We start from the raw sequence: 13,970 nt of genomic DNA on the forward strand, positions 1-13,970 counted from the left end.
TCAGCTTCCCCCTGCTCTCACCTAGCCACCTCGCTGCCCTGGAGGGATCCTTTACCGGGCAGGGCAGACCAGGGCTTTGCTCTTTAAAAGATTCAGTGACTCCAATGGACCAAGCCCTTCAGCCAAGGCCATGTACTTTCCCCTGATCTTCCAGCCTTATTTCCTAAGCAAACCATAAACCTGCCCCAGATGCTTGATTCCAGTAAACTATTTACTGCTCTCTGACGAGACGATTCTCATTTATGTCCCTGTGACTTTGCACGTATTATTTCCTCCTCCACAGAATGAGGTTTTGTCACCTTGTCAGCATGGTATACACCTACTCATCAAGTTTCAGCTCAAACAGTATCTCCCTGTAAACACTTCCTGAAACCTTTGAGAACAGATTCTCACTCATTCCTTGTGATTCCTCCAGCCCTTGGTGTACTCTGCTGTCAGAGTCCTTCTCGCTGAGTACGGTCACTGTACAGGCACTTGCCACTGCTCACCTATCATAGCAGTGACTTACTACTTATCCTCTTGCTTCTCTGGTCCTTCTGCATCATCAACCCCTCATCCAGCATCTCTACCTGACTTCAAGATTTCCAGGGGTTCCCTCTTACCAAGTGCACACTCAGTAATATGGCACATGCATGGTCATTTGGTAGCCAGCCTATTACCCAGCCTCATCTCTCCTACCCTCTGTGCCTATATGTTTATATCCCAGATTACAACTGCCATATTGAACTCCTTTTTTTTTTTTTTTTTTTTTGTCATGGCCACACAAGGTGCATATGGAGGTTCCCAAGCTAGGCGTCCAATCGGAGCTGTAGCCGCTGGCCTACGCCACAGCCACAGCAATGCGAGATCCGAGCTGCACCTGTGGCCTACACCACAGCTCATGGCAGTGCTGGATCCTTAACCCACTGAACGAGGCCAGGGATAGAACCCACGTCCTCAAGGATACTAGCCAATTTGTTAACCACTGAGCCATGATGGGAACTCCTGAGCTCCTTTTATTTGCTTGAAAATACCATGTTCTTCTGTGCCTTCAAGGCTTTGTATCTGCTATTTCCCTCTACTGAAATGCCTCCCTCCCCTAGATTTTCCTCTTTTAAGAAATTCTATATATTGTATATAACCTAAGTCTAATTATTTTCTCCTTTTTTTGCCTCCTATTGCTCCCAGGTAGAATGAACTGTTCTCTCTTCCGAGTACTCATTTTACTTTATTTGTATTATTAAATTAAGCCTTATCGCTCTGCCATGTCTTCATGTTTCTACCACTGATCACAAAGCCTGACCCATGGCAGGTGGGTTATAAAATTCTTTGCTGGCCTGATTGATGTATCCAGTTCAATCCAACAAACACTGGCAAGCATCTATTACAGGCAAATCCCTCACTAGGCACTTTGGAAAAATGAATTAGACATGTCCATCCGTAAGAAGCTTACAATCTACTTAATAGCAATAAACAGCTGATATACTAGGAGAGCTTGGTATTGAAAAGGAACAGTTTTATGCAGCAAAGAAACTCACTCTAATTCATTATTATAGATTTTCTTAAATGGGATTTCACTAAAGCAGAATCCACCCTGCTTTGCTGTGGCCTACGCTGGATGGGCCTAGGTCAAATCTCTGCTGAATATAAACAGGTAAAGAGGGTCAGGGGTCCATATTCTCACATCAGAGATACTGGGGTGGCCCAGAGCCCCACTGATCTTGAGAAAAGTGGTAGGAAGAAATTTTGTACTGACAGCAGCAGAGCCTGCAGAAACCAGAACTGAAGAATTAGCAGAGCTCCTTTCAGTCTCTGGCAAGAATTCTCTCGGTATGACAGGAACTCCAGCGGAGGGAGAGGTGGCCAAAGGTAGGTGTCTTTCAGGGGGTGCACTGGTTGATTATCGGTTGGGGGAAATGTTACTGGCTATAACACAAGATGCTAACACTCAAACACCCTCCATGGTACCTGAAGGGGCCCCTGTCTAAGATTCTTCAACATGAAGTGCCATAGGAACTCGAGGCTGCAGCAACAACAGAGATTTCACGGCGTCTTGCCAGTCACCCAAAAGGCACATTTTAATGTGATTTAGCCCTCTGTGTGAGGTATTGCTAACCCATTCAACGTGTGAGGAAACTGAGGCTTAGAGAAGTTGGCCTTATCTGATATTACAGAGCAAGCAAATGGTGAGGCCGACTGCTACCCGAACACAGACCTCCCTCAGCGATAATGGTGACACCACAAAGTCACAGGCAGTGGCAGCCACAGCTGCAAGAGCCACACCTGAAGCCATCCAGCATCAGGCTGGAGTGGCTCAGACTGTGGCTGCAGGAAGGGACAACTCGATCAATGCTGAGGAGAATGGATGAACCAACCTGGGCTCTGCCAGGAAAGGGAGGGGACTTGGACGCTGCGGGTCCTATGACTCTAGCGGGTAGGGGGTTAAAGCTCCGACCCGATTACACTTGTTCTCAGGCCACAGATCATCCCTCAACTATCCCATCCCCCAGGCCCTGCCTCCCCCAAGCCCAGGGCCATTATGGCTGGAGAAGCAAGGGTATTTTTCACATAGAATACACTTTATCAACTTTACATGTGTCTAAACAGCAAAACATGACTCCTGAGGCTTCCAGAAGGCACTGAGAGTCTTCTGACCAAGAAATAGCCTTTCAAACAACTTGGAAACTTGTTTGAGAGTGCCATTATCTGGGAGAGATGATTCTCTGAAATTTTCCACTCTCTCTCTTCTTTCTTCCTTAGGAGGAAACACCAGTTTCGGTCCAAGAATTCTTCCTGCAGAACCTGGCTCTGGTCCACAGAGCCCCCCACAGGACCCGGCACCTCTGCAGCTCCTGCCCCCCAACCCCCTCCCCCACATCCCCTTTCTCCCCACCTCCCCCCTCCATCCTTCCTACCTCTACTGCGCCTTCGGCTCCGAGAGGGGTCAGTGTAAAAGGTCAGCTGGGGGTCGTTTTCGGCCTCTGTGCTAGAATCCCCCTCAGGGTTCAGGAAGGCGGAACCAGCTGTAATGAAAAGACAAGGGTAAAACCAGTGTCTTCAGTTTTGTCGTCATGGCACCAAATCAATGGGCAAGTTCAAGTGGAAAATAAGAACAGGTGAGCGCCAATCTGTGAGGAGTAGCCACCGGGACTGGCGCTTCCTGATACATAGATTTATAGGAGAAGCAGGCCTTTCTACGACAGCCATCACTAGGGCCCCACCTCCCCCCAGCCCACGCTCCTGACACAAGTGAGGAGAGCCACCTGCCACAGGACCTTTGCAGATGATGGGTGGAAAAGCAAGAAAGGAAGATTTCCCTCATTACAGGTCATGATTCTGATTGACAGGAGACTGGAATTATGTCTTAAGGGGCATCTGTCTACATGTTTTAATATCTCTCTTATTTTTTCTGGTTCTAGGATGAATAACTATCTTCAATGTGAAGGAGAAAAGAATAAACAAAATACCCTGAAATGTATAAAAACGAGCAACCCGGATGTCCTCTAAATCCTCTAAATCAGAGAAAAAAAAAAATCTGGTAAACATTTGATGAAGACACTGCATCTTTTTTTCTCATACAGAAATATATAAAGATTTTTTTTAATTTCCCTTTAAAAAGGGCATTCTGTTGTACTTTCTAATTTATAACCTTATTTTTTCCCCATTGGCCAGATGAGTGGACAACTTTCCATAGTAACAAATATAGACCTAGGATTTCATCTTCAGTGGCTGCAGGAGAAGCCACTAGATAGGAGACAGATGCACAGGGAGTTAAGCAATTCTCTACTGATGGACATTTAAGCTATTTCCAATTTTTTGCTATTTTAAACAATGTTGTGATCAACAGTCTCCTATACACACCTTTGTGTACCTGTCCAGTTATTTACTAAGAATAAATTATCACCGATCAAATTACTTGGTCAAATGGTTTGTGCACCTATTTAAATTTGGGGGTAACACTCAACAGACCTCCAGAAAGACTGTGCCAACATAGCCATGCTAGCCAGGCCTGAGAGTGGAGGTCAAGGATATTAACAGCCCTGCCTCTCCTGACAGGAAGGGAACTTCAAGCTCTAACATCAGACATGGATACCTCTGGCTTTGTTGTTGATCCGCTTTCTCTGGCTACTGGAGGTGTGAGAAAGCAAAGTGGCCTGCTGGTGGTTGGCGTCCACGGGGCTGGTGGCGATGATGTTATCTTTATACTTGTTCATCAGCGACAGCTTGGCGTTGTCGCTGCCTGTGTAAGGAAAGGTCGAGGTGAAAACTTTAAAAGACGAGGCCAAAAGAAAGTGAGAGCAAGGGAATCTGCAGGAACCAAACAGATCAGGGTTTCACAGACCTGAAATACAAAGCTTTAAATGGAGGGACTGGCAGAGACTGAAATACTTCTCCCTGATTTTTTTTTTTTTTTTTTTTTTTTGTCTTTTTGCCATTTCTTGGGCCGCTCCTGCGGCATATGGAGGTTCCCAGACTAGAGGTCTAATCGGAGCTGTAGCTGCCAGCCTATGCCAGAGCCACAGCAACGCGGGATCCGAGCCGTGTCTGCGACCTACGCCACAGCTCACGGCAACGCCGGATCGTTAACCCACTGAGCAAGGGCAGGGATTGAACCCACAACCTCATGGTTCCTAGTTGGATTCGTTAACCACTGCGCCACAACAGGAACTCCCTTCTCTTTGATTTCTAGGGGACTACGAAGTGACGAGAGAAGGAGTGAAGAAAGTGATTATGGACAAAAAGCCAATTCAACCAATTCCATATTGATAGAGTTACCACATGTGGCCCTTTGGTGAGATACAGATGACAGATTTCTTTCTTTTGGTCAGAACAGAGTTTTACAAGAATTTGAATTTGAGTGCGTTCAGGCAGAATACCCCTACTCTCTTTAATCACAGTCTGCACCATTCCCTATTGCCTGCCACCCAGTTCGCTCACATACCTGTGCCACCTGCCTGCTCCCTGGATGCATTTGAGATTATGATGGCTACTTGGTGGGTTTAACACTATGCCAGGTGCTGTGGGGAATAAGACATTCAAGACATGTTCCCTAGTCTCATGGACTTTCCAGACTTTAAATCTTATTAGGAAGTGCCCAGTCTTACAGGCTCTTTTCTAGATAATAAGCAGGATAGAAACTTCTATGATGTGATTTCACTCTTTTCAAGGCCCACCGAAAGTCCTCAGATCTTAGGCAATATTTAGTTTCCAAAATGTCTTCTTCCAAGATAATTGGGCAGTTCCTTGAAGGATCTTGAGGTGTAATTAGTGGATAGTCGCTCATTTATAGAGGTTTGGGAGATAGACTATACATGAAAAGTACAGTCGTTTCCTCTGCATTGTGTTGACCTCGGTTTTATTTAGCCAGATTAGGTCAAAGTCTCTTCCACCCAGTGTCTTGCAAACACACAAAGAGCCTGAGGTCAAACGTTTGATTGTATTCCTTCATTTTCTTTGAAGAAGTACATCCCTGGTAAAGACCATAGAAACATGGGCAAGACAACACAACGAAACACCTGAGGCCAAAGTCTCAGGAATCACAGAAAAAAAACCAGATACCTCTGTCCCCTCCACTTCAATGTAAAATTTAATTGCCCAGGCAAACATGCTATATACAAAAACGTCATACACACACACTGAACTTTCTTGCCATCTCCTTATTTCCCTGATGATTGCTCATTATGTTCAAAAAAGACTCTAACCCACTCTTCTGTTGAGTGTAAAAGTACCTCTGCTTCCAGTGCAAAGTGGAAGTGGAGAGGGACCCAATTTATACGTGTTCTTCTGATCTCCTATGTTAGGAAGCAGCTCTCATCATCTCGGGGCGGGGGGGGGGCGGGAAGCTTACTCTTGTTGCCCACCTGGGAAAGGGGTGCTGGCACATCCCATTATTTCAACCAGCCATGAAATTGGAAAAGAGCTCCCTAGCTGTCAGAGACAAGGACCGGCTCGCCCACCTGGTGTGAGGTCCATCCCCGCCTTCTCGTTGCAGCCCTGCAGGGAGTCGAGGGTGCGGGTGACCTGGCTGGCGAAGTCCTCCCCTCCGTTCATGCACTCCCTCTGCAGGTGGTGGCGCAGGTCGGTGATGTCGTACTCATAGCCGTCCAGGATGGGTGTCTCCCGGATGCTCAGGGTGCCGCTGGAGTTGTGACCCTGCACTCGGGCATTGCGCAGACTCTCACGACCATGCCCACCGATCAGCACGGAAGGAATGTAGTGGATCTCGTTGGCCGCCTCGGCGCTGGCGCTCTTCTGGGGCTGGGGGACCCGGCGGCGCTTGCACCAGCGCCGGCGCGTGTACAGGATCATCACCAGGCACAAGATAGACAGCAGCAGAGCAATCATGCCACCCTGGGAAGAGAGGACCACAGATGGATGCGGGAAGAAGGGTGAGCTCGTCCCACAAAGACGTGTCACCCCTCCCACTGCCACCATCCATCACTCACCCATTCCTTCATTCATTCATTCCTTTTGGTTCAGTAACTGCTTATAGCAAGCATCCTTCTGCAGCAAAGGGACAGTCTGCTGTGATGGGTGTTCAAGGAACTGGGAAGACCAGTGCATCATTTCAAGTGATCCACGTTTGCTTCTGGCTTAGCAAACCATTTGAAGAAATCTTTGTGGTTGTGTGTGTGTGTATGGGTGTGTGCTTATCATTTCTGCAGCAGTAAAGGGGGCGAGGGTGAGTTAAGGTAAATCTGCTACATGTAATGCTGGTTTCAGGCCAGTTTTTAGCAGGGGGATGGTGTCTGGTTTCTTCCTGTTTCACATCTTATCAATCACACATAGATTCCACCTCTAGCTCCACCAATGATCAGCGGGTTCTCTAAATCTGAAACCTCAGATTCCTCACCTGCACAATGGAGAAGATACCACTTATCCTCACAGGGTGTTTAAGGATGACATTAGGGAACTGTGTAAAAGGCCTAACAGAATGAATCACACAGGACATCAAGGCTGTCAGCCTAACCTTCCTTAAAGGTCTCCATCAGAGTAACTGCCCCAGCAGGTGGAAACCAGCCAGTGATCCAAAGAGAAGTTTACATCCGCCAGGAACTTACAACCAAGTGTGCACAAAAACCTCATCACCTGAGCGTGACTTTTGGGGGTCACTGCTACTTTAGGAGACAGTGCTCTCCCACTCCCACAGTCCTTAGTGATGCGTCCATTCTTGCTACAGCTCAAGAGAAGGAACTGAGACTCGTGTCCTGGAGTCAGACTGGCAAAGGAGTTTCCTCCCGAACTTTCTGGTCCTCCGAGGCCATCTGCTGAGGCCATTACTTAAAAACCCAAGCACCCCTCAGCTGTCTGTCGGAGGCCAGAGGCGAGGATGCAGAGCTCGCCACGGAGACTGGATGCCTCACCTTGACATACATCAGGGTGGCATCTGGAGGGAAGGGCCTGCAAGCCCGTTGCTGAACAGCGCTCGGGGGGCATAAATCTTCCTGTGCATAATCTGTATTCACTCTTTTATGTTGGTCAATATCCTTCCAAACCTATTTCATTAGGTGGGGGTGTGCCAAACGGTTCTGCTCTCAACCTTGGGCTTCAATCACTGCTACCCCATCATCCAGGCTAGAGACGAAAACCCTCTATTAATCCCCAGGGGGCCACCCACACAGGGCTGGGTCAGGATGATTCCCTCAAAGACATTAGAGAAGATTTTCCAGTCTCATAATAATTATGTCCTGGATTTACAAAGTTCCTTTCCCTGTACATCTTCCCATTGATCCTTCCTTTCCCACCATCACTGTGAGCAAAGGAACACACACATGCGCACACACACACACACACAATGTTGGCGCTTTCAAACAGGCAGCTCAGAGAAGCTGAGACAAAAAGCAACAGTCAGTGGCCAAGGGACAGTTTGTGTATGTCAGATGGCTTGTTGGGCATATACACTGGCCTCCAGATTTTCAAATTTTTCTTTTAAATCTGCAGAACACTTTCTTCGGGTGAAATCTCTCAAGTGAGTGCAGAGAAAGCATAAATATGAAACTACTCAGATGACAGTGGGGGGCTGGGAGTCCACAGCCAAGGGGTAAGTGCTGCCCCGGCCATCCGTCGCCCTCCAGGTGTTCTTGCAGACATGTGCACAGAGTCCCTGGGGCATAACCCAGCCCTGCACCCATTTGCTGAGGATGCGTGTCTGAGTCAAGCCCAGTGGTTTTTCAGCAGACCCTTTATCTCCGAGTCAGGCCCACTACCCTTTCCCTCACCCCAAATTGAAACTGCAACAATAGGTAATTAAGCCGCAGAGAAGGAAGAAGTTGTCAGACTTTGAATTAGGTGAGTGAAAGTGAGAGGTGATTTTACTCCCTAAAGAGCTGTAAGAGGAACATAAACATCAATCTCCAGGAATGGCTTAAATACCATCTTTCATGCCGCCAAGAGGTCTCCCGGAGCCCCTTCCACTCCTCCTCTCTGCTCTCCTTCCAGTGCTCACAAGAGGAGGTGCTAAGATCCGGGCCACAGATCCATGCCCCATGTTATGCATCCTAAAGCAAGGACGGCGGTCCATTATGGGGCTCTTACTATGTATCAGGCATTTCATCCCAACCACTCTATACTTTTAACTCTAAGAAGTAGGATCAACAATTTCCCCATTTTAGGAAGTTCCCGTCGTGGCTCAGCGGAAATGAATCTGACCAGTATCCATGAGGATGCCGGTTCGCCACCTGGCCTCGCTCACTGGGTTAAGGATCTGGCATTGCCATGAGCTGTGGTGTAGGTCACAGACATGGCTTGGATCTGGTGTAGGCCAGCAGCTACAGCTCCAATTTCAACCCTAGCCTGGGAACCTTCATATGCTGTGGGTGCAGCCCTAAAAAGCAAAAGAAAAACAATTTCCCCATTTTGTATTTGAAAAGGTTAGGGAACAGAGGTACAGCTTGGCCAAGGTCACACAGCAAATGAATTGTGGGACCAAAACGACTCCCACTCCAGAATCTACCTTCTGAAGCCCTAGGCTACAGTCATCCTGACTGAGCTCTGCTCCCCAGAGACATGTGATGTGCACAGTGGTGACATCTCATGAACTGTGAAAGGACAGAGCTGGAGAGAGTGGGTGATTCCACCTCTATCCATCCCCACTCCTCAAAGAAAAAAGAGAAGCCACTCAAAGTGCGCATCTAGCTGACAGTGGGTCAAAGAGACACTCCTGTAAACACAGGACCTTTCACCAAGCACCCACTCAGCATCCAACGCAAGGTTAATGGGTGGGGCCAAGACAGCAGCACCTCGCAAGGTCTCTATGCTAAAATAAGACTGTGCATCACACATCATGTCGTGTCTGGAGGACACCATCAAGACTCTCAATTCAGTTGAGTTTCAACAAAGAAATCTGTGTTTCCTTTCAATGGAGAGATCCAGGGAAAATCTTTACACACAGTCCCTCCTTTTCTGAAGAAACAAAGGCCCAGAGAAACTACAAAATAAACCGTGCAGAACTGGTTCTCGACCCAGATCTTCTTCCACTGCTCTGCTCATGGCGTTATTTTGTTAGATCAATCTAAAATCCCCTTTACCACATAGGGGCCTAGACACTCAATTTGCAATATTTTATGCTAAATTTTTAAAAATAAGAATGTACAGAATGCTAGAACACAAGTTTTCACTGGGTGAAGCCAGTGCATTTAGCATCTCTAGTCTTGCTTTAGCAAAACATTTCCTCTGCTTAGAGTTGGTGACTCCAGATGACCTCAGCTTTTTAATACTCAGGTACCAGTAATGAGCTCCAGACATTAGGTGAAACTCAGCACAGGTGTATGAAAAAGGATTCTCAGGGACTCGAGTTGTGGAACAGTTTCTCTGTATCTATAACCTAGATTGATGGCAGGTGTCACAACACTTTGTTATGACATACTAATTGTGGACTATTATTGAAATGATATCCATAATGTTATATGATATTAATCTGTAGCATTATTGAATAATAATAATATTTTGCAATGATAATAATAATATTTTGCAATGATAATAATTTGTAAAATCACTACACATAGACTCCTCCAGACTGCTTATCTGCTCTATCCAGTGAGAAGGGTGTGGGTAAGAGAACCATATGTACAGGGCCTCCACTTTGCTGGGAAAAGGCATGGGTGTTACTGCTTTGATAACGTTCTTTCTATGGTGAGGATTAGAAAATCCAGGGGTCGAATTCACTTGCTTTTGCATTCCTGTGATAAACTACACTTCTTTCATGCTATCATTACTTTTATCCTTTCTACTTCCACTGGGAATTTTAAGCAGTTTCAATGAAAGCCACAGATGTCCTAGGATTTTTCTTTCAAATAATCTGATGGAACCAAGAGGTGGCAGGTGGAATGGAAACAAAGCTTGGGCCAAGAAAAGCTAGGAGCTTCCTAACAACCAAGTCAAAAAGAGCAAGGCGAGCTGGACAATCTTCTTGTCTGACAAAAGAAAATTTGTTGGGAAATTTATGGTTACTAAAGGGGAAGGGAGGGATTAATTAGGAGTATGGGATTAACAGATACACACCACCATATGTAAAAACAGATAAACAAGGATTTACTGTATAGCACAGGGAACATATTTCAATATCTTTTAATAATCAATAACAGAAAAGAATATGAAATTCACATACATATATATATGTAACTGAATCACTTTGCTATATACATTCTACTTCAATAAAGAAAGAAAGTTTGTTGGGAGGAACAAAATTCCTCCAAGCATTCAACCCCCAACAGTGAGAACATGAGCACAGTGACAAACTCAGTGGGCAATGTCATCACACAGGCTTTACAAAGAGCACAGAGGAGTTTTTCACACACACACGCCTGGCTTTGAGTTTCTGTATTACCCTAGCTGTGCTCAGAATGTGTTCTTCATTTACGTGTTAGCTTCAATTTGTATGGCATTAGAAACAAAACCAAACAAAAAACAACAAGCATTAGGTACATCTGGACCCAAGTGACAAGTGACAAGCTGCAAACATTGAACATTAAAAAAAAAAAAAGAGTAACACTGACGGCAGGACGTGGAATTGTTTTGCTCTTTATTCATCGTTTCATGATTTTTCTGATTATTCTATTGATTTTCCTCAAAACTTAAAATTTTGTAACTAGAAGTGTGTTTGGGGTATACGAGAATTCCACGTCGATTAATAAGATGCTTGCAAGAAATGGCATTTAAATTTTTTTTTCTTTAAAAAAAATCAATAAATCATTTCTCTTGGCTTTAATACAGATCAAACAAATGAAATCAGCTTTTATTTTATCATGAAACTGACATTTTCAGCACTTACCTAGGAGAGTAGTATGAGGTCTGTCAGACAATTTGTAGAATTGGGAATGTTTATGTAACAATGTTTTATATAACATTGATGGTGATTGCTCAGGGATAGAAAGTTCTAGGCAGGTGTCCCTTTTATGCTCATCCCAGTCATGCAGGCCAATGGCAAGACCGTCTCATTATCTCACCTGTGTACCCAGGATGGGTCACCCCTCCCGCCCTCAGCTAACACTTACTGGTCCTTCAAAGTCAGTGTAATGACATAACCTCAGCCAATTAATTCTTCCCTAGTTTCACTGGATCAGCCACAGAACCCTCCACGTAGCTAACCATAAATACTTTTACCTCTGATTTGCTTGTCAATCTCATCTATCAGACATAGACTTCATGAGAGCAGAGGACACTAAGCTCCAGGGTCAATCATAGTACCTTCCAGGAAGCAGGTGTTCAATAGTGGAAGGGGGGTGGGGGAGGGAGGGAAGGTCAACTTCAAACATATTTCAATATGGACATCATCTCTATGCCTGCAAGAAAAGCTGATATGAGTCAGTTGCTTATGCGATTCATTCATTCAATTCATTACTCAATCCTTCCACAAGTATTTACTCACTTTTGGGAGGCATTTTTCTTATGGTCACTGTTATGAGGACACTGAGGTGAATAATACAGGTATAGATTCTGATCTCATGGTGTTTGTATTTGAGTGAGAGGAAATGATCTCTATAATTTGGTTTTGAAAGATAAACGTAAGCACAAAAGGAAGATAAAAACAGATCCCAAGGACTGGAAATAGCCTGCAATTACTTCTTTTCAAACAACTGAAGCAACTGTGAAAAGTAAAGGTATCTGGAACTAAAGGTGACACTCTAGCTAACACCTCGGAGGCCAGTGGAATTCTTCCGTTATCCCCAATCAAGGGTCATATGATCAAAACCCCAAAACAAAGAATCTGGATTTATCAAATGTCACCAAAGGTTAGGGAGTCACCTGGGTTTTGTGAACCCTTGGCAGAGAATTGGAAAAGCTGAGATTATGTTTCCAGCTGCCATCTGTCAAGTGTCTGCAGCCAATCTATCAGTTTGCATTTCAGAGTTTAGCTTCACCCGAGGAGTAACCAGAAGAGTGAATCTGAGACATAATTAATTATCCCTCAAGGCAACTGGGCACATGGAATTCAAGTGTTATTCCTAAAGGAATTAAGCGGTGGTTAAAAAAAATAAGAATCAAATAAATAAGTTTGGAGGCCTATCATGTCACCTATTTTTCCCCAATAACAAAGCCCTAAGGTCTAGGGCAAAGGCCCTCTCTCCTGTAGGACAGTGATCATTCATATCTATCTCCAGCTTTCAAAGAAGACAGATCAAGAGGAGAAAAAATGTGTAAGCCCATACGGCAATGCTGGCCATATTCTAATCTAGATCTACTGTTCCAGGGATAAGGAATGGACAAGGTGAACGGATGACTTTCCAAAGTCCCATTATGTTCCTCTGAGCCCACTGGAAAACTAGGCCTACGTTTCTAATAGCACGAAGGTCACCAATAAAATATCAGAGCTAATCAGGTGGATGACTTTGTGCAAGCTGCACAGCCTCTCTGAACCTGCCCCAGGCCTTTGTCTATCAAATGAGGTGACTGAAAAGAATGCACTGACTCTTCCAAATTGGAAATTTCCTGATTATAACACTGATCCCCATCAAACTGGAAATAGCTCTAACCTGGTAAACAAATGGTGGAAAAAATATTTGGGAGCTCTTCCTGCCCAGTAAGGCCAGAGACTAAAGACCAAGGAAGGGATGGAACTGATTCTTCAGAGATGGGTCGACTCCAGCTAGCCAATGGAGCCCCAAAAAGCAGACCCGCCCCTTCCCCAAAGGCACAATAAGGCCTTTGAAATGAGAAGATGTCACTGAAATTCTTGACCTTGAGGATTCCTTCACTGCCAAGAGTCCCTAAACCAGAAAAGAAAGCCCCTTGGTTTGCTCTTCTGGCAGATTCACTTTTCTACGGTGGCTGGTGAAGAATCCATTCTCCCCTGCCCATCTCCTTCCCAAACAGAAGAGCTACATGTTAAGCATATTAAGTAGCGAGTTCAATTTATAAATTATTAGGAACATTACCTCCCCTTGAGGGTTTTCTGAAGTCTTTAATTGCATGGAAATGCTTTCCAGTTGCCACGGGCCACCATGTTAATTACGAGACTTCGATGTGTCCTCTGGGGCTACTGACGTGAACTGCACATCCCACTGGCAGGGGACAGACCCGCCCTGCTGGGCAGCCTCTCACTGGGGCCTGAGACAACATCAGCCTGCTGCCATGAGGTGCTTCAGAGCCACTTTCCCACCCTTCCAGGTCCAAGTATCCAAAGCTTAGGCAAGACAAAATGTGCCCCCTATTCCCCCAAGATCTCCCATTAAAATGCTATTTGGGGGGTAACGATCGGGACCTGACAACCTTCCATACCTAAGCAAGAGATGAACCCTAAGACTGAGCACTTAACCTGTCAACCAGGTTAGGCAGGTTGACATTTGAGGGCCTTCCCAACCCCAAGAGGTTATGAGCATGAAGTTCTTCTTGAGAGAAAACTCAACTGTAAAACTTAATTTTTTTTTCTCTACCCAGGTCTAAAACTTTTAATTCTGTTAGGTTTGATCACTGCCTTTCTTCTTTAATCTGGAAAGTTTGTCTTCAATTTCTTTATGAGACTTCAGGAGTTTCATCTAATGAGAGCCTGAAGC

General features: G+C 45.3%; 1 protein-coding gene across 4 annotated transcripts in view; it reads right to left on the reverse strand.

Annotated features, from left to right (window-relative positions):
* ASTN1 (astrotactin 1) overlaps positions 1-13,970 on the reverse strand; it is a 319,889-nt gene that overhangs the window by 174,027 nt on the left and 131,892 nt on the right. For all 4 annotated transcript variants that reach the window (XM_021063682.1, XM_021063683.1, XM_021063684.1 and 1 more), the window contains exons 3-5: positions 5,937-6,330; positions 4,073-4,219; positions 2,895-3,002 (exon numbers count right to left, since the gene is read on the reverse strand). In XM_021063682.1, coding sequence (XP_020919341.1) covers positions 2,895-3,002; positions 4,073-4,219; positions 5,937-6,330 — 649 coding nt within the window. The remainder of the gene's footprint in view (positions 1-2,894; positions 3,003-4,072; positions 4,220-5,936; positions 6,331-13,970) is intronic.

This window comes from Sus scrofa, chromosome 9 (assembly GCF_000003025.6).
Source record: "Sus scrofa isolate TJ Tabasco breed Duroc chromosome 9, Sscrofa11.1, whole genome shotgun sequence".
In the NCBI taxonomy this organism is placed as follows: domain Eukaryota; kingdom Metazoa; phylum Chordata; class Mammalia; order Artiodactyla; family Suidae; genus Sus; species Sus scrofa.